This window comes from Schistocerca gregaria, chromosome 5, assembly GCF_023897955.1.
Source record: "Schistocerca gregaria isolate iqSchGreg1 chromosome 5, iqSchGreg1.2, whole genome shotgun sequence".
NCBI classification, from domain to species: Eukaryota; Metazoa; Arthropoda; class Insecta; order Orthoptera; family Acrididae; genus Schistocerca; species Schistocerca gregaria.
In genome coordinates, this window is record NC_064924.1 from 260,560,978 (window position 1) to 260,582,194 (window position 21,217).

Below are 21,217 nucleotides of genomic sequence, written 5' to 3' on the forward strand. Positions count from 1 at the left end.
AGCTGCTTCTTACAGGCACTGCCCCACATGCTACCTTGTCTTCTTGCTCCAGTCACTATCCTACACACCTCATTGGCTTCTTACTTCCGGCGCCACCCCACACGTTGCTGCCTCCTCCTCCTCCTGATCTGTGCTCCAGACTCCTCCCTCCCGCTTCCATTTGCTCTTCTTGTTTCTTCTTCCCTACCTCCTCACCCTCTTGCCTCTTTATTAATGAATTATTAAGTAGCTTGTCGTAAAATCTTACTAGTGATATGAAATAGAATTTTGGTCTCAATAATTATTTAGTTAATTTTGCAGCCATGTATATGTTGACAAGTCTGCTTAATAGTTACTAGATTGCTTCTTTTTTCTTGAATCTTAATATTTTCAAATGGTTTCTAAGGAAAGATAGAACACTTTAGTTAAAACCAAGCAAGGTGGTGCTGAGGTTCTCACTCTGAAGGGGAAGACTTCAACTGTCTGTCCAGTCATACAGATTTAGGTTTCCCTTGATTTTCCTGAATTGATCCAGGCTAATACCAGATTGGTTCCTTTAAAAGTGCATTGTCGATTTCCTTCCCCATCCCTTAAACATTCCGTCTCTAATGTTGATGGGATGTTAAAGCATAATCTTTCATTAAGTTAAATTTCATCTCATTGTTCTTTTCCAGGAACTGACTTAAAAATACATGCAAGGCTGTTATGTATGTTGATGGATGTTGCATATTGGCTTGTTGACATTCATCTCTGTCTGTACTGGACACTTGATGTTTACCAAATATTAAGAGAACTTCTGGTAATAACGCAGATTGCTGGTCTTTCAACAAGGTAAATATTTTCTGTGTAGTTATTTGTAATTGTGCTAATAACAAGTTTGAACTGTAACATTGTTGACAGTTTCAAGTTTTGTTGTTTTATCTTCCATGGGTCACTCATCATTAAGCAAAAAAGTCTTCATTGCTCAAAAACGCGAAGTAAGAGTAATATCTGGTGCCTGCCCATGATCATCTTCTAGACATCCGTTTAAGGACTTGGGCATTCTGACTACTGCTTCACAGAATATTTATTTCTTCATGAAGTTTGTTGTAAGTAATCCAATACAGTTCAGAAGGAACAATCATGTTCATAGTTCCGGTACCGGAATGAAAAATAGTATTCATTACTCTCTCTTAAGGTTTCCTTTAGTGCAGAAAGGAGTGCACAATGCAGCAACAACAAATTTTGATCACTTACCTGGTGATATGAAATGTCTTGAAAGACAGCCAAGTAAAATTCTGTAGAAAAACATATGTCCACAAAAGAGAGAGAGAGAGAGAGAGAGAGAGAGAGAGAGAAAGGAGGAGGAGGAGGAGAAGAAGAAGAAGAAGAAGAGCTTCTAAGTGTTTAGCGTGCAGGCACATTTACAAATTAATTTGTAACGAGAATGTAAAATGACTCGTTCCACACATCATTACAATTTATGTATGGATCATTATCCATGGAACAAGAAATCTACTCTCTGCTCTAATTCTCTGTACTCCTTTCTGTGAGGACGTGTCAAATTTGAACTGAAATTGAAATCTAGGTGCTATGGTAGTGGACTAAAATGGACATGGCCTTGACAGGATGTTGGTGGGAATGTCTGAAATAGCATTGTGAGGCTGCAGTGAGTGTGACACACCATTTGCAACCAAGAAATAAATCTGTTGCTTTGCACATAATCACCAAGTTTCTTGCAAAAGAAGATCCCAAACCTGTGAAAATTTTTGGGAAGAAATACTTTTGAAGCTTCAAGTATGTGAATGGAATAGAACATTTGTTAAAACTTTTTTGTTAGGTGATATTATAAAGCTCTTTCGAATTGCCCCTTTCTGCTGCCTCTTGACCTCTTTCTGCAAACTGTTCTACTTTATTTCTTCTATCAGACCTAGCATTTCTCTTCACTTGCTGATGAACTTCATTGTACCTTGCCCTAAGGCATTGTATTTTTAATTGTCCCTACTCTGGTTGATAAAGGCCTTTATTTCTCTTCAATCTTCTGCCATGTATGATCAGATATCCATGGCTTCCTTCTGGTGTCCTGGAATCCTGATACCTTCTCACTGGAATTTAGGAAGCCTTCTCACTGGAATTTAGGAAGGTTTTCTTAATTTTATTCCACTTGCTCTCCACTAGTGTATTTGCCTCTTCCTCACTTCGATCCTCCACCTCCAACTGACTATATCGGTTTTTCAACTCCTACACAAACCCTTTTCTTAAGTCTATGTTTTGAAGTTTGCTAACAATGAATCTTTTCTGCCTGCAATTTGCATCTTGATGACCAGTAGCAGCAATCTTTAACCATACTTCAGCTACTACAAGATGATGATCACTTCCGCAGTCAACACCTTTTCTGTTTTTTGGACATGATGAAGGGAACACCTCCACATCTGGCTAATTGTGAAATGATTGATCTGATTTTGTGTCTTGCCATCTGGTGAGAGCCATGTTATTTTATTGAAGAGGTGTATGGGAACACCAATCCTCCAATAACCAGCCTGTTGTTAAGGCACATATCAATAAAACTCTCTCCGTCGTCATTTTGGACTCCAGCCTCATTTTGGACTCCAGCCTCGTGTTTTCCCATAACTTTCTCTAACCCTTTGTTTTCACAACCAATCTTGGCATTGAGGCCACCCATCACATTGTTGTGTCTTTCTTTTTGATCCTAGCTAGAACCTCTCCCTAATGTCCATAGAAATTGTCCTTTCCTTGGGTGTCTGCTTGTTCTGTGGGTGCATAACACTGCACAGGATATATGTTTCTTACTCAGGTCTTGAGTTACACTGTAATAATCTGATCTGAGATTGGCTTCCACTCTAATAAGCTTCGCCTTGCTTCTCTTGCCAGTAGTATACCCATTTTCACGGTCTTCTCTTTCCTCTTTTCTTGACTACAGAAGTATCTTACCATCTCTCAACCTGAATTCCCCAAAACCATTCCATCGTGTTTCGCTCAGTCCAAGTATCCTGAGTTTGTATCGTTCCATCTCCCTAGAGATTTGTTCCAGTTTTCCTGACTCGAATATCGTTTTTACATTCCGAAACCCACTCTTGTCCTTGTTTTTAAGCCATAGGTCATCGACAAGATGTCTGTCTGGTTTGCCCTAGTGTGTTTCAGTAACGTTATAATTTTTAAGAGGTGGGGTTGTTAGCCCCATGCCCAATACCCAATCTGTAGTACCAGGATTTGTATTAGGTTTACTCCCCTAGGGAATCTGGCTTCACTATGCCTCTAGAGCCCTCCCTGCCCTTTTTTGTGGGACACACTTCGTCTTGCTCCTTAGTTGAGACCAATCCGGCTTGGGTGACCCTGCCAGTAGCTACGCTACCGCCGACATAGCCCTCGACTTCATGGAAGCACGCAAGCCCTCCCGCCTGCCACTGAAGTTGCCTACTACAGGGCGGTGTCCCCTGGGAGGGAAAGTTGCTTTGGCGGAAGGAGTGAGCTCTGGAAGTGGCCATCATCACTGATGGTGATTCTTCTGCATGACAATTCAAGGCTGGACTCTGCTGCTTTAACAAAGGAAAAACTGGAGGAAAGTCATTGGACAATTCTGGAACACACTCCTTATAGCCCAGATTCATCACCCTGCAACTAGCACATCTTTTGATTCCTCAAAGAAGTACTTGGAGGACAACAGTTCGATAACAAATGCAGCAGTAGTTAATTTCGTGCATGAGTGGTTGTCACATGTCCCTTTTCTTTCTTTGAGGATGGTATTTATATGTGGCCAGTTAAATGGGGAAAATGTGTAGCAATGTCAGGGGAATAGGTAGAAAAATCAGGTGGGTGTATTTTTTGTTCAGTTTGATTTATTAAAGTTTTAAAAAATTCAAGTTCATAATGGAGTTCCCATCATATGAACTGTAACACTGCCATTGATATTGCCAGAAATTCGCTCAATTTTCTTTTTATGTTCCTCTGAATTATGAGGTATCTCAGGTGTACTAAGAATTTAATGTCCGGTCTATAGACATGCTGGATAGTATATGGTACAACCTTTTTGTTACACCTTTCAAGGGATTTTTAAAAATTGTGTGAAATGTGGGGAAAAAGTAAAAGATAGAAAATTACTTTTTCAGCATGTAACCTATAAAACATCACTGTATTAATTACACTGACCAGTAATGGAGGACCATTACACTAACATAAATTTGATGTACCATTATGAACACATCTGTTTCTGTTTATATATATATATTAAAAACAAAGATTCCAAGACTTACCAAGCGGGAAAGCGCCGGTAGCCGGTAGATAGGCTGCTTCTCTGTGTGTGTGTGTGTGTGTGTGTGTGTGTGTGTGTGTGTGTGTGTGTGTGTGTGTGTGTGTGCGCGCGCGCGCGCGAGTATATACCTATCCTTTTTTCCCCCTAAGGTAAGTCTTTCCGCTCCCGGGATTGGAATGACTCCTTACCCTCTCCCTTAAAACCCACATCCTTTCATCTTTCCTTTTCCTTCCTTCCTTCCTTCCTTCTTTCCTGATGAAGCAGCCCCCGGTTGCGAAAGCTCGAAATTCTGTGTGTGTGTTTGTGTGTTTTATTCATTGTGCCTATCTACCGGCGCTTTCCCGCTTGGTAAGTCTTGGAATCTTTTTTTTTTAATATATTTTTCCCCATGTGGAAGTTTTTTTGTATTTTATATACGAATAAACCTATGCCTTCATCAAAAATACATTCCAGAATTGTAGTCCATTTTAACTTATTGTGATGAATTTCTTCTATATGGTTTTCAATTTCTTGAATGTAGTGGAAAGCTTTACTGTCCACACCTACGTCTTTCTTGCTATAGGAATCAATAAGGTACTCCAGTTACAACTTTATCATAAACATGAAGGAAATCTTACACTGGATGAACTAATTGCTGCTTTCTCCACAATGAAGTGATGATAATTTTACAATCATCATTTCATAGAGATTCTAGGAAGAATCCATTTTCTTCAATTTTTTTTTTTTTTTTTTTTTTTTTTTTTTTTTTTTTTTTTTTTTTTTTTTTTTTTTTTTTTGAAAGACCCGACTGTCTAGAAGCAATTGTGCTGATGGGCTCCTTAACCTCCATCCATGACTTCATGTAAGGTGGGGAATCTAGAATCGGACAGGATTCTCGCTTCCACAGAAGTGAATACCTTCTGTACACTATATCTTATAAAATGTGTTTGAAAAGTGTGGATAATTCCCAAATTGAAAAGTGTGGATAATTCCCAAATCCAAGGGCTGCAACTTCCTGGTGCAGTTTGTTAGCAAGAACTCTAACTGCATATTTCATAAATTTACATTTTTAGGGTATGCAGGGTAGCAATCTAGAAATATGAGAAATTTTCTGTTTTAAGCTCCCATTTTTGAATCAAGACAATGCAACTGTTTGATAGTTTTGATGTCATCAATGCTTCATGATTGGCACTGTAGTTCGTGGGCAAAGTAATCATGTTTTTAAAACAGGAAAAGACATTGCAGTGCCTGTGTTATTCTGAATACAATGAAAAGTTCCTTCGGATAGGTATCTTTAAAATTACAGTCAGCTGTTCACCAAAAGTTCTTAAGTTCACACTTACCATTTTGTATGCCACATTATATCACTTCTGACAATCCACGTATTAGATGTGCAGAAATTTTCATTCTGAATGTATTCCTTCAGCACCTTTTCATGTAACATCATGCCGTTATCAGGATGTTGAAAGCACATGCTTTCTGAAACCTATTCATCATCATCCCAGCTCCATATGTTTCAAGTAACTTGCATAATTTCTTCCCCTTTTCATATTTGATCCACTTCTTTTTGCACTTTTTAAAACTGAATTTTGTTTTAAATGATGGTATTAAGTGTGAACCCAGGTATTCCTAAACTCTTTGCAAGTGAGACATGTTCCATGATGAGATTTAACTTTCTCAAAACAATTTATTTCATTTTCCATCAAAAGAATCTCTTGGTGTAATAAAACTGTAAAAGTAAAACACTATATCTCTACTTAAAACAAACACTTAACAACACAAAATGTCATTTACAAAATAATGGCTATGAACGATGCTGCACGCATTTAAAACACACTGAACAGTGGATTATGGAAGTAGCCCCTCATAAGTGAATACCAGTGCACATGTGGCTCGTCACTATCCCCTAGGTTCTGTCTTTCTTTCTCAACATATTCATTCATTTGTTTAACATCATCTTTCAGCTGAAGTAATTTTTGGTTGCCTTCTGGGCTTAAACTTAATGCCCAAATTTTTTCCTGTAGTGCATACCAACTAGGGAAGGGCATCATAAATAACTCCTACTGCAAGCAGCATTCAATATCACCTGTGGACAATATCTGCGTTGTCTCATACATTCATTTAAAAGGCAATGCAGTAACCAATCTTACATAGTGTAGTCCTTAAGTACCCTTTTGATAGAGCCCCCTGACACCACAGGTATCACACTGCTGATGCCTGAGCTGCTAGCTCCCCAAACATACCAAGGAATAGAAACTCATCTTCTTGGTGTATCGGAATTCCTGGCAGTGGCTGTTGTGAGAGATGATCTTCGTTGCAGCTGGGTGGGCCCATGGGGAGGGCCCTGAATCAGAGTTCGTGGCATCCTGGCAGAGATTCACACATGAAATATATCAGATTAAACCAAAACAATGGCTGTTATGATACAGTTATCTCATCAGACATTTATAGAAATTTCAATGCAAACAGTTACAATCCTACTACTTTCCCTACCATGGCTACCCTATGGAGTGAAAGACAAGCCAGCCAATTGGGAAGAAAACAAAATTCATCCAGTACTTGTTAAGTACTCGAAAAATAGAGATTTTCCTTAGATGAACCCATTATTTTTTGTGGAACACACAGAAGATAAATTTGAAGGACATGAGTCGTTGAGAAAAATGCACAGTGGATCATATCTGATTAAAGCCTCCTCTTCTGCACAATCTACAGCTCTTCAGGCATGTGAACTACTGGGTGACATACCAGTGACCATTATTCCACATAAAACCTTGAATAATGTCCAAGATGTAATTTTCCACAGAGACCTTGCAGTCCAGGCAAACAAGGCACTATGGGCTAATCTCATACAGCAAGGTGTTCATTTTGTCTGAATCATACAACAATATCCCAAGGATAATCAAACAGATACAGGCACTTTAAAGTGAATATTTGAAGAAAATGTACTCTCAGAGAAAGTTAGTCGTAGTGCACATATATGATGTTAAACTTTACATCCTACCATTTATGAGGTGTTTATGATGCTTATTTTGTAATAATACGTAATCCTGCTGCAAGGTGTAACTAAAATGCAGTAATTGTGGACGATCACTGCACGAAAGTAGTCCTTGCGAGCAACCCCCTTTGTGTTGCAACTGTACAGAACACCCTTCTCCTCATTCACCAGATTGCCCATTCTTTAAGAAAGAAAAGAAGATATGAGAGTATAAGTCTATTGACCACCTGTCATATACCTAGGAGAAAATAATAATAATAATAATAATAATAATAATAATAATAATAATAATTAGGCCTACATCCTATTGACATTACCAATTATGTGAAAGTTGCAGCAATTTCCAATGTTTAACCCCAAATTTGCACTTCTCTAGTTTTAATCACATACCTCCCTGTCTCAATCTATAACTCACTTCAGCCAACAAGTGTATATGTTCTTCCCAACTTTTTCCTGTTACAAGTATGTCGTCAACATAAAGGACTACTTTACTTAACAATTCTTTTTCTAGAACAAAATCCAATGCTTGGATATATTCTGAAACTGCTACACCAAATGGTGCAACACCATAGCAATAGCATCTTCCTCCATACAAAAATGTAGTATATTTCCTAGACTGAATCTCCAATGGTACCTGATGGAAACCTGCTGTTAGGTCTAAACTGGACATACTTCATATGTTCAAACTTATGTAATAACTCATCTACGTTCTCAGGGTGATAGTTTTCCTCTCAAGGTATGTGTGTAAATGTCTCGAATTGAGCACAAGTCTTACTACACCGTTACGTTTGGAAACTACCACCAACGAGTTATTATATGCACTATTGCACCTTTTGATTACTTCCCACTATTCCATCTTTTGTAGTTCTCTCTCCACAACTTTTCTTTTTGAGATGGGTACTCCGTATGGTTTTATAAAATATGATTCATGAGGTTTAAGAATAAGTCTACATTAATAGGTTTTCACTTTCCCAGTTTTCTCACTGAACATGTCTTTGTAGACCCACAATAAACTATCTAATTGATCTTTCTGTTTTTTATATAGACTCCCAGCTTCCTTTAGTTTGGTGGCCAATAATTCAGCATATTTGTCTTCACTGTATTCTTCTTCATTGTCTTCCCTGTTAAAGTCGATCTTTTCATTTACACAAATCAGTCTTCTCATTTGAAAACTGTACTCTACGCAATTTTGGATGATTAGTTCAGACATGTTATATCTGTCTTTGAGTCGGTAAGCTTTACCTTTTTGTTATTCCAGTCAAAATCTGCATTTACTACTTGTATCCAATTCATTCCAAACAAAATATTTTCATTGAGGTCAGGGACTACGAAACATCCTTGGCTATACTGTACATCATTAATGGTGATAGATATTAAGGCTTGTCTGTTTACATCTTTGCAGTGCCTACCAGTTGCCCCCTTAATTTTGATTCCAATAACAGGGTATTCTTCAAAGTCAGCACTGTGCCTTACCAGGTTTCTAAATTTTTCAGAAGTGGCAAAAACAGGACTTCCCATGTCTAAGAGGCAAACTCCCTCATAATTTGCAACTTTTATACGTACATATGGAGAACCTAAAACGTTTTCTTTCCTACTTTTCTCATCTTCATGCAACAAATCATCCTCAATCTCTCTAAAGTCTAAGTCATTTATACCATTTTTATCTGCACAATTTTTCTTAATTTGTTGTATTTTCCTTAGAGCTTCATCAGATGACTGCTTGATGTCATGTCCCTCTTTTACACGATGTCTACTTTTCCCGGAACTGATCTCATCTCGTAGCCGAAGCCGACCTTAGGGAAGATCAGTTTGGATTCCGTAGAAATGTTGGAACACGTGAGGCAATACTGACCCTACGACTTATCTTAGAATAAAGATTAAGGAAAGGCAAACCTATGTTTCTAGCATTTGTAGACTTAGAGAAAGCTTTTGACAATGTTAACTGGAATACTCTCTTTCAAATTCTGAAGGAGGCAGGGGTAAAATACAGGAAGCGAAAGGCTATTTACAATTTGTACAGAAATCAGATGGCAGTTATAAGAGTCGAGAGACATGAAAGGGAAGCAATGGTTGGGAAGGGAGTGAGACAGGGTTGTAGCCTCTCCCCGATGCTATTCAACCTGTATATTGAGCAAGCAGTAAAGGAAACAAAAGAAAAGTTCGGAGTAGGTATTAAAATCCATGAAAAAGAAATAAAAACTTTGAGTTTCGCCGATGACATGGTAATTCTGTCAGAGACGGCAAAGGACTTTGAAGAGCAGTTGAACTGAATGGACAGTGTCTTGAAAGGAGGATATAAGTTGAACAAAAGCAAAACGAGGATAATGGATTGTAGTCGAATTAAGTCAGGTGATGCTGAGGAAATTAGATTAGGAAATGAAAAACTTAAAGTAGTAAAGGAGTTATGCTATTTGGGGAGCAAAATAACTGATGATGGTCGAAGTAGAGAGGATATAAAATGTAGACTGGCAATGGCAAGGAAAGCGTTTCTGAAGAGGAGGAATTTGTTAACATCGAGTATTGATTTAAGTGTCAGGAAGCCATTTCTGAAAGTGTTCGTATGGAGTCTAGCCATGTATGGAAGTGAAACGTGGACGATAAATAGTTTAGACAAGAAGAGAGTAGAAGCTTTCGAAATGTGGTGCTACAGAAGAATACTGAAGATTAGATGGGTATATCACGTAACTAATGAGGACGTATTGAATAGAATTGGGGAGAAGAGGAGGTTGTGGCACAACTTGACAAGAAGAAGGGACCGGTTGGTAGGACATGTTCTGAGGCATCAAGGGATCACCAATTTAGTGCTGGAGGGCAGCGTGGAGGGTAACAATCGTAGAGGGAGACCAAGAGATGAATACACTAAGCAGATTCAGAAGGATGTAGGTTGCAGTAAGTACTGAGAGATGAAGAAGCTTGCACAGGATAGAGTAGCATGGAGAGCTGCATAAAACCAGTCTCAGGACTGAAGAACACAACAACAACAACAACAACGATCTCACTGTAAACCTGCTGATTGGTTCTACCTTTGCAGTTGTAATGCAGTTCTTCACAAATAATCTTGATGACTCTTTTCACTCGATAAAGTTTCTAGCCTCAAATCTAAATCATGATGGCTGTCCACGTGTTCCTTATCTGATTATACCTTCCCAGTTTCCATTGGCTCAATCTGGTTCCCATATTCGTTACTGACATCATCATCTTCACCATTAATTAAATTTTCTTTAATCTTCATATACATTATTCCATCTAATTCTTCATCCCATTTTTCATTACTACTTCCACTTCCACTAGCAAACTTTCCACGCATGCTATCATCACCAATACTAAACACTTCTACAAAATCTTTAAAGTGATCATCAGAATTGTTGACCAGTACAAGATCATCACTTAAGTGCTTAACAGGGATAGATTCTTCCTCAATTAATTTACCTAGTCCAAACTCATTAAGATTACTATCAGAACCAACATTTTCTTTGCAAACTTCTGCACCAGACTGATTATATGGACTTGAGATAGTTTCCTTCTCTAACGGAACCTCTTCAACATTCTTACAGATGTGATTACTTCTATCTTCAACACTTTCATTCATACTTTTCCTGAAGTTACTGTCAAACTGTAATTAATCTGATGTCATCTTCTTACACTAGTTCTGTTTTTCCACTCCATTGTCTTTGATTACTCTGTCTTATGTACCTATTTTCAATGTCTCTAGGCTGGTGGTGTTTAGCCTCATTTTGGTACTCATTTCTCACCCCAAGCTAACAGGCTCCTAATGAGGCGCTCGTCAATATAAAATGTCTCGTCTTGATTGGTGATTATCTAATTGTCTGTTACTATTCTCTCAAGGTCTCTCCCTGTTATGTCCTCTGTTTCCATTCCCATTCCTATGTTTGATCCATCTATTATCACTTGTATTGTAGCCACTATTATTATTCTAATTTTCACTATCACTCCTGCCTTGCTTGCATATTTGCTTGTGTCTGTGTATGTATGGATGGATATGTGTGTGGGTGTGTGCGCGCGATTATAACCTATCCTTTTTCCCCCCTAGGGTAAGTCTTTCCGCTCCCGGGATTGGAATGACTCCTTACCCTCTCCCTTAAAACCCACATCCTTTTATCTTTCCTTTTCCTTCCCCCTTTTATAGAAAAGGGAGAAGGAATGATGAAAGGATATAGTCGGCACTTCGCTCAGCTCTTCACAGGTCCAAGAGAACAGCTTCCCACAAGGCTCTGTTCAGAGTGTCACACCCTTCCTCATTACTATCAATGGGCTAGTGACCTATATGGGACCATGAGTCACCCCTGCATTTTTCTCAATGGCTTTTGCATTGGGTACAACTCACTCAGTAGCATCAGCTAAACACCAGATCCAAGGCACCATCTGAAGGCCTCTGCTTGGACACTTTACCATGGTTTCCAGTTCTCCCCTGAAGAATGTGGGAAAGCATTTTTGACTGTACCGTGTGGTCCATATTGACCCAGAACTCTGTTTGGGTACCCAGCACTTGGATGTTGTTGCACTGTCCCATGTTCGACTTGGTAGCCTCCTGTTTGTCAACTAGACAAACTACATGTTGAATCTCAGCACTCCCTGCTTCATTGTGCACACCTCTTAGGGTGCAGATCATGCTCCTCTTTTCCATATTTACTGAGCCCTTGTCTTGTCTCAGTTGGACTACATTTGTGAAGTTTATGTCTCAGTGTCACTGCAAGCTTTGAAATTGTTAGACCTAGTCCATCATTGTGGCATGCAAGTGGCCACTGATGCTTTCCACACTAGTCCCATAGACAGTCTTCTCATGAGGCAGAAATCTTCCCTCTTCAGTTCCAATGGTACCAACTCTTTCAAACCTATGCAGCTGGCATTTGAAAATTCCCTGATCATCCAACAGGTCCCCTTCTTTCTGCATACGAGATGTATCTACCTCCTGGTACTTCGGGATTATCAGTTGGAATATGCCCTGCAGTCCCCTGCAAGAACCTCCATCTCTCCCTAGAATTTACTCACTATATTTTTTTGTGCATACCATTTGGTTGGTACCATTTTCACGAATTAGGAGCAATATGTTTCTAGGTCGTAAAATCTTGGTTGCCTCCATGACCTTTCGGTGTCTGCCCCCCCCCCCATTTTTCCAGCCATGAATGTTGTTTCTTTAGTGTAAATTGTGGAAGTTTATTTTTATGTTAACGCAAAAATTTATTCTAATATTGTGAGCATAGAAAATCTGATATAAATTCCAGGATGGCATGTAATCATGTATATTAATGTGGATCACTTCTCACAAAAGCAATGAAACACACACACACACACACACACACACACACACACACACACACACACACACACACACACACACACACACGCTACATTATGACTTAAAAGGAGAAGCAGTCTTGGCTGGGTTGAGTGGTGGAGACATGAAGAGGCATACAATGGGGACAGGGAGGAAGGAATTAGGAAAGATTTATTTGTTATGAGTGCATAAGTGTCTGACATGTAAAATGTTCAAAGAAATTGGAGGTTCCAAAGTAAGCAGAGACAACACAGTCCAGCTTTATAAATTGTATAGCCTTAGGTAACAAAGAATGTTTAGGAGGGAGAGTTCACATTTGTATAGTTTGGAAAAATCTGTTGTTAGAAAAACAGCCATTGAAGACAATCACATTATGTTGAGTTATGGGTTGTGCTAGTGACCAATTTGGTTGGTGATTGTCATTCATCTGGGTTAGATTGTTCTCAGATGCTTGACATAGATGTTGTGAACTCTTTAGTGAAGTTGGTAAATGATCTGCCTGTTTTCACAAGTAGTCCAACCTCTAATATTAAGGTATATGATGCCAGTGACATGGCTGGAATTGGTGGTAGATGGGTGTATAGGACAGGTTTTTCAGTAGGTCGTCCAGCAGGATATAACCCATGAAGCTGAAGTGATAGAGACAAACAAGGATTTTGCATAGATTTGTGGGCAGTGCCTTCTTGCATAGTGCAATTATTTTCTCAGTGCAATTTAGATATTCATCTATTGTTACTCATAGACTTTTTTCTTATGGAAAAAAGTTGATATTTGTCCCATTTAGAGTAAAGATCGAAATCCTGATATTTCGGACTTATGAGCCTAGAGTGACAGCCAGCACTCCATGAGTTTTGGATAGATTGAGCCTTAACCCTATATCCTGCACCCATCTTGATGGTGCTCACAGGTCTGTACTGAGATTCTCGATAGCTGTCTCCAGGTTTACTGGTTTTGCAGGTAGATACAACTTCGGGTTGTCGATGTACATGTAGTATTTGCAGCAGGACAAAACTGATGACACATCATTTACATACAATGAAGAGAGTGTAATGAACCCAGGGTGACTCCTGATATCTTCTGCCTCCATTGTGACTTTATGGTGCTGGATACAACGCATTGCTGGCAAGGTGTCATGTATGAGAGAAACCATTGCAATGCACTTGGCGAGGGACTTTGGCAAGTAAAATGTCATAGTCAAGGGTGTCAAAGTATTTCCTGAAGTCTAGGAAGCACATGATAGTTATCTCTTGTGCATGCATGGCAATCTTCAGTCCATTTGTTACCTTTAGTAGTAAGGCAGATGTTTCACTGTGATGTTAACAGAAACATGATTGGTATTCATCTAGTCGATTGTCTGGCATTAGTTTGTTTGTTAGCTGGTCATGTGCTATATACTCTAAGGCCTTGGAAAGTGCAGGAAGAATGCTTATAGGTCAGTAATCAAAGGGCACTGTGGCAACAGCCTTTGTAGGTATGTCGTAATTAGTCCCTGTTTCCAGGCCTCGGGGAAAACATGTGGTTAAGGAGGGGTTGAAGATATCTGTTATAGTACGCAGTTGCTGATCAGTAATAAGTTTCATCATTTGGGCTGTGATGCCATAATGTCCAGTAGATGCTGATGTAATATGTCTGATGTCTTTTTTAATGGTATTCTAAGTAATATGTAAGTCATTTACCCCCATGAAGTAATCAGTGCCTTTTTTCCCTTTGCTGTTCAGTTGTAGTTGTAAGTAATGTGAAGTACTAGTGCAGTTAATCAGCTGGGCAATGGGATCAGTTGCAGCTTTTACTTTGCCTATACTTAGACCATGCAGGTTTTTCCATAGGATAGCTGGTCTATTTCTGTTATGGGTTAATGAACAAGCAATCCAGAGTTTTGCATTTCTCACAGCTTTACTGACTATGTTCTGCTTCTGCTTGTAAGTAGTACGGTTTTCAGGCATAGGGCAAAGCTTGTATTCCCAATGTGCGATGCCTCTAGGAATCATGAGCTGTTTTAGTTCTTCAGTTAGCCAAGGTCCAGGTTTCCTTCTTACATTTTTGATCTTTAAGGGGCATATGTATGATATAGTTGAGTAAATTTGCCAGTAAACCTATGAAGTTTTTTGTTTATATCCAATAACGGAATAGATGATGACCCCAAACTATATCTTGCATCTCAGTTGCAAGTTCGGACAAATTAATGCCTTTGAAGTCTTGCTGTGTAGTCAGTTATGGTTTCTTTCTGGGACATTCTAGGAATTACATCATGAAAAGTCTGGTCTCATCCCCCAAAACAACCCAACCCCAACATCATGGGGAAAAAAAGCAAGCTGAAGCAGTGACACACATGAAGAAGAAAACATCTGCTTAAATTTCACACTGGTTTGACTACTGTGTAGAAACTTTTTTAGTGTCGCCAGCTATAATTATATGCTTCTATGTCGATTTGAGACTTGAAAGAGCAGTTTCAAAGCAGGCAAACCTGCCTGCTTTAGAAAGTTTGTAGAAGACACACATCGGGCACTTTCTGGTAAGAGATTTGATCTCTGCAAACATCTATTCCACTTGTTTGTATTCATTATTGTTGGATGTGTGTAGCACATTAAGTAGGTACCTGGTCTAAAATTACATTCATAAAAATAAGACTAATAAAAAATTGGCGTTAAGGAAATCAGTAGCTCAGACAGAATTTATGTATCAGGTTGCAGGAAAGATACAGTGTGTATGGAGGGTACTTGAGTTCCTGTGGTAACCATCAAGAAAGTAAAATACAGAAATATTCAGGAAGATTGCTGGATTTAATGTAGTGAATTTATCAATGTAGAAGGTGAAATATAAAACACAGGAGACTGACGGTGATCTAGGAGGGCGGGAGGTTGTTGCATAACACACAAATGGGGCTACCACTGTAATGTACCATAGACTAAGAAGCAGGCATGCTGCAAGGTTATATTTACAAATTTAATCTCTTTCAGTTTGGTTAAATGAACAAATTTTGATATTGTTTGCTATACAAACACACAATTTTGCTCTCATTTGCTTTTTACTTACTTTTGCAGGTCAGCATATATCTTGACAGTGATGGCAGAAATTGATATTATGAGGGGTTCTTTTGCTAATGCAAATGTGAAGTTGGCAGCCTTGCACTCATTTTATATATCTGAATTGTGGTTGCAGCATTCATATAATACGCAATCAGTAAAGGATTCTCCTACTTACATGCATAAACTATGTGAAGAAATGACCAACATGTCAATAACCACATCAGATAATGTACAGAAAATAATAGATTTTCAGCTTGATACTCAAACACGAAGAGAGATAGTGCTAGCCACCTCAGTAACAAGAACAAGGGGAAAAGAACTTTCATCACCAGTATGTCAACATCATCATGAAAAACGCCTATCAATGCACCCACCTTCATCATACTGCCAGTGTTACTCTTGTAATAATCTCCTCAGTCATGGTGTTCTGCTGCACTACATCATGGTAATGGCATTGTTCAACCACTTTTCTGGTAATTTAAAGACTACCCTAGAGTTTTTTGAAGATGGTTTATCAGTGTGCAATGCATTGTATAAAATCCAAAAACATGGTGTACAAGAAATGAACCAAATTATGTTGTACATAATACAAGGCATGGAGAAAAACAGCACGCTGCCAAGCTCTCTTGTAGAAAAAATTAAGACATTTGTTCATTGTTACGCAAAGTTTTTGTCGCAGAATAAGAAACATGAGGAGGCTAAAGCTTTGTATCAGGCAATGGCCTGTTTTGAGGAACGTGCTAATGATAAGTCGTACTGCATGCCAACTTTCTTGGAGCATCAATTCGCACTGAAGCTTCTTTCCCTTGGAGACAATCCACTGCTGGACACATCCGTATATAAATCCCGTAAGTATTTTATGTTAAAAAAAAGGTTGTAATTATATCTTTGTGATTATTCTAATCAGTTAACAGTTATTATGTTGAAAGTGTTACAGTTGATGATATATTAAGTCACAGTTCAATTTTAACATAACAATTACCAATTTCAGTATTGGACCAGTCTCAGATTTTTGAGCAGTTACAGTGTACACGTAGACGTCATCACCATTGTTGGCTGCTTCAACATTTAAAGTATACCAACTCTAGTTGCTTATAAGAAGGCTGATGTCACACTTGGGTCCAACAATGCTTCAAACAGCAAGGTGTTGACACGTGTGAAATAAAGACCAAAGCTCAGAAGTTCATGTGATATGTATAAGATGAGTCAGTGATGTCACATTGGCACCGAATTTTACCCCAATTCTGCCCAGTGCCACAATGGACGTGTCACACAATCTGGAAGTTGTCACAAACCCTGTTACTCACATTTCAGCCCTTCTTTTGACTCCTTTGCGATGGAAGTCAGAACCATGGTGCCTAGCTTTGAAATCGTGTGGTTTTATTATGAGTGGCTGAGAAAAACATTACAGACAGTCCACCACTCAGAACCAACAGGAAAAGGCCACGGGGCAGGTACAAAGGGCATAAGTGAAACCACCGCTTTTTCTGGGGCATTGATTCCCACACCTTTCGCAGTTGAAAGTAGCAGTTCGCAGTGCGTGAGCAACATGTATGTTCTTCACAGCCTTTAACACTGCTGACACCCTTGGGCAATTCAGCCCTTCCTGAAGGAAATTGTGGGGCTGCATGACTTTCAAATCTGATCATACCCATTTGGAGCACAGCATTACCAAAATTTTTGCTCTTATGTACAGGTTGAAACCACTATGGACCATTCAAAACTATCCGACAAAATTTGTATATGATCTGAAGTAGCTAAGGGTGTTACCCATCCATTTTACTGAGAATTTTAAAAACATACCTGCACAAACAGAACCTGTGACGAAGGCCTAGGCACTTAGAGACTGGAAACCTCTTCAACACTCGGATTCTGCATGACCTACTGTGAAATGCTAGAGCAGTAGGGCATTGACAAAAGAGCAGTGTAGCCTGCCTGCAGGCACCTGTTATTCTTGTCACAGGTTCTGTTTGAAAAATTCTTTTTTAAGGTGCTCAGGAAAGGCTGATAGGTGCCATCAAGAGTTCTGCAGAAATGAGGGGTCTTAGAAGGCCACCCCGCTGTTTATTTCATGCCTATGTCAATGTCACAACCCCCTCACCCTGTAGTCATGCACCACAGGAGGACACGAACTAGGAGGGATGAAAAATCATAAGCACCCTTTGGTGCTTTGAATCTCGTTCAGGATTTGCCAAATGGTGTTGAACGGTCCCTTGTGGTTCAAACCTGTAAACAAGAGCAAAAATTGTAGTTGCACTGCACTCCAAATGGGTCAGATTATGTGTAATGGGGCTGTAGCCCCACAATGTCCTTAAAGAAGGGATGAAATATCTGAGACTGTAAGATCATCACACTGGGAACCTGGTTTTTGACCATGAAGTGTGTGGGAATCAACACCCCACAGAGAGTGGTGGCTTCATTGAGGTCCTTTATGCCATCCTCTGAGGGCTTTTCGTACCGGTTCTGAGGGGTGGTGTATCACTCATAAGAAAAATACATAATTTCAACACAGTGTTCTCAACCTCCATCCCAGAGACATTGAAAAAAGCGTGAAATTTGGGTAAGAGGAGCTGTCATGTTGGGCAAAATGTTTGAAATTCGATACCCAATGAGAGATCATTAACACACCTTACATGAACTTCTGAGCTGTGGCCTTTCTTTACGTGACTAAAACCTTGCTGTTTGAAGAATCGTTGAGCCCAAGTGTGACATCTTAGGGCGCCACACTTTTGCACCATTGCAGGGGAAGGTTGTATGCAACTTGAAGTCTAATTTCAAATTTAAGCATTGCAATAGGTGGCAATTGCGGGGTTCCGAAAAAGTGATCCTGTAATTCTGTTGTCCAGCGTATTTTAATTTTTTTGTTTCACAATTTTTAAAATTGTTGGCAGTTGCTGCCAGAAGTTGTATTTGATTTTTATAGCAGTTGTCAGTGTACTCTGTTTTCTTATGTTAATATGAAGTTTTGATATTAGTTTGGTAAATTATTGTTAGTTGCCCACTTTTTTTATAACATTACCCCATTAATCTACATATCTGTTGTCGTATGAAAAACCATGTGTAGGATATAGCAGAAAATACCTCTTCCTGTTACACTGTAATCCACTAATGGCTACTGTTTTGCATGTACACGTGACCACATATAGGATGTACCCAACTTACACAGATGGTGGAGGAGCACAAAAATATTTTAAGACAGAAACCAGTGCTCACAAATGAATATCTCAGATAATCCAAGAGAAACATTGGTCGGGCATGTTTTTGTAAACTTATTATGTTTCATAACAAACAATTGCATGTCATATCAACATTGGTGGCACTACCCTGAAAAACAATTGACGATGATCTCTGATATGTCCACAGTGGAATTAAGTACTGTTCTCAGTGGATGACTGGTTGTCAGAAATGGAGCATCAGTCACAATACGAATTTGCACTTATGCATGTAACATATGGTGCAACAGAATGTAGTTCTCAAGAAGTCAAAGAAAGGTACAGAAATATGTTTCATAAAAGGCATTTTCATAATCCAAAGAAATTTGTTACTGCGTACTGAAACTGAGTTTTTTAGGCCATAGATAGCTGACCAAGAATATTTTTTCACAGTAGAGTTTGAGCTGATGGTGTTGGTTATGTAGGAGAGTGAGTCAGCAGTAACACCCGTCAACTTCTTCACTAAATACTCTTTTTGCAGTATGGTAGAGCAGAAATGACACCCCCATCATAAACATCATGTACAAGCAATAAGGGCAAATGAATTTGACTCAATAATTCAGTGCGGATTATTAATCGTTTTGTAATTATCTTGAAGCTGGAAGTCATCAGTTTCAACAGCTGCTGCGAGTTCAATTTGTTGCTAAGTATAAGTTAGTGGTTTGTTTTTATTATTTTTTTTTAATTAAATATGAGGTTTCAACCGTTGCATAAGTTAGTGGTTTGTTTTTTTATATTATTATTATTATTATTATTATTAAATATGAAGTTTCAACCATTAGTTTCTGGTCTCAAAGTGCTCAGTTTGAAACCCTCTATAATTTATATCATTTTGACCTGGAAGGTTTGAGATACTCGGTATACTTCACGAGAAACTTTTGTGAAGCTGTGAATAGAATTACATTGTTTTCTCAGTTAGAAAGTCTTGACTACCAAAATCATTTCCAATATCTGAAGTAATGAATTGTTTCAGGTGTGGTAGACGTAATAACTGACATGCCATCAACAAAAACGCCAGATAGAGCACCAGCAGTCATTCAGCTTACCCCTGTGATGCGGTACACATCAAAGGAAGTTGACTCAGAATTTCGCAGTAACATGCATCGTCTGCGCAGTGGTCAACACAAAATTCTGTTTGATATGGATGAGGAAGCAGATAGCCAATGCAGTGTAAATGTGAGAGAAGAAAAATGGCAAAAGAAAGTCCAGGAATATAGTGATATTTTAAACATAAAGAAAAGTGAAGTAGTTGTTACAAGATGTGGAGGGAGTCAAAATGTTTTGTCAGATGTAGACAGAAATGCATCAAGTGCAATTATAGATAATACAGTTACTCCACGTAGAAGACAGAACGTTAAGTCCAGGCAGCTTTCATCTCAGTCTTCCGATGAAATGGATAATTATGTGTCTCAGTTGATATGTTTGTCACCCTTAAAGGAAAATTTGAATAAGAATATTTGTGATGATAGGGACCATAAAAGTAACATGCCATCTAATTTAAGTAACAAAAAACTGAGGCATGTAAAATCTAGTAAGGTGTCAAAAGTAAGAAATATTGAGTCAGTAACCACTGCAAGCAAAATTGATGCTTTTGAGGTAATTACATCAACTACAACTAAATCAACAGTATTTAAGTCCCCTCAGTATGTACCACACAAGCAGAAACCAAAATCAATGTCAAAAACTCTACTTGGCGTAGGAGAGCACTCAGTTCTTGCACCTAGAAGAACTAGGCAAAGAAAATTTTCTAGTCACTCTTCTGATGAAACTGAAAGCCAAATACCTAAATTTCTTCTTAATTCACCATTAAAAGACAGTGGTAATGCAGAGCATGGTGTCAAAAATGTCAAAAAAGTTGCCAAAAGAACTACAGCATGCCATAAGAGTACTGGGATTAAAATCTTCTCTGAATGTTCAGATATAAATTCTGATTGTACAGAAGGTAAAGTTATGCAAAATAAATGTAAAAGCAAACGTAAAGCACAAGTGTAAGTGCTTTTTATAATGCTACTAATGAGTACCAATGAAAAGGAAGGTTCTCAATGGACAGTTGCATTAATTAGCTGCTGGGTAAAACTGTCCTGTAAATACATCAGTTCTACTGCGTACAAATATCCATTTTACATGAACTAGAGTGAATACTAATGATTATTTCTGTATGATCACAGTTAAGTAGTGATGAAGATTTGACTGTATATTAATGTTTCAATAAATATTTGTATTTATACTGAATGTTTTTGCAGTATTTGTTTGTGTCTGACATTATTATTATTATTATTATTATTATTATTATTATTATTATTATTATTATTATTATTATTATTTACCATTGTATTTATGGATTTCTTGTCAACTGACTCTTGCTGACTATGGGAGTATTTCAACATCATGTAAACAGTTCATAGAATGAGATGCCATGTGTGGGTGAGCTTTGTCCAGTGGCAAAATGGCTCTGTGGTACTGTCATGTGAGAGGTAACGC

General features: G+C 38.5%; 1 protein-coding gene across 1 annotated transcript in view; it reads left to right on the plus strand.

Annotated features, from left to right (window-relative positions):
• The window catches only part of LOC126273459 (uncharacterized), a 232,339-nt gene extending 211,371 nt beyond the window's left edge, over nucleotides 1-20,968 (plus strand). Inside the window, exons 14-16 of the mRNA XM_049977016.1 lie at nucleotides 654-810; nucleotides 15,540-16,372; nucleotides 19,710-20,968. Of these exons, the coding sequence (XP_049832973.1) occupies nucleotides 654-810; nucleotides 15,540-16,372; nucleotides 19,710-20,728 (2,009 nt within the window). The 3' untranslated portion in view covers nucleotides 20,729-20,968. The remainder of the gene's footprint in view (nucleotides 1-653; nucleotides 811-15,539; nucleotides 16,373-19,709) is intronic.
• Nucleotides 20,969-21,217: the final 249 nt, after the last annotated feature.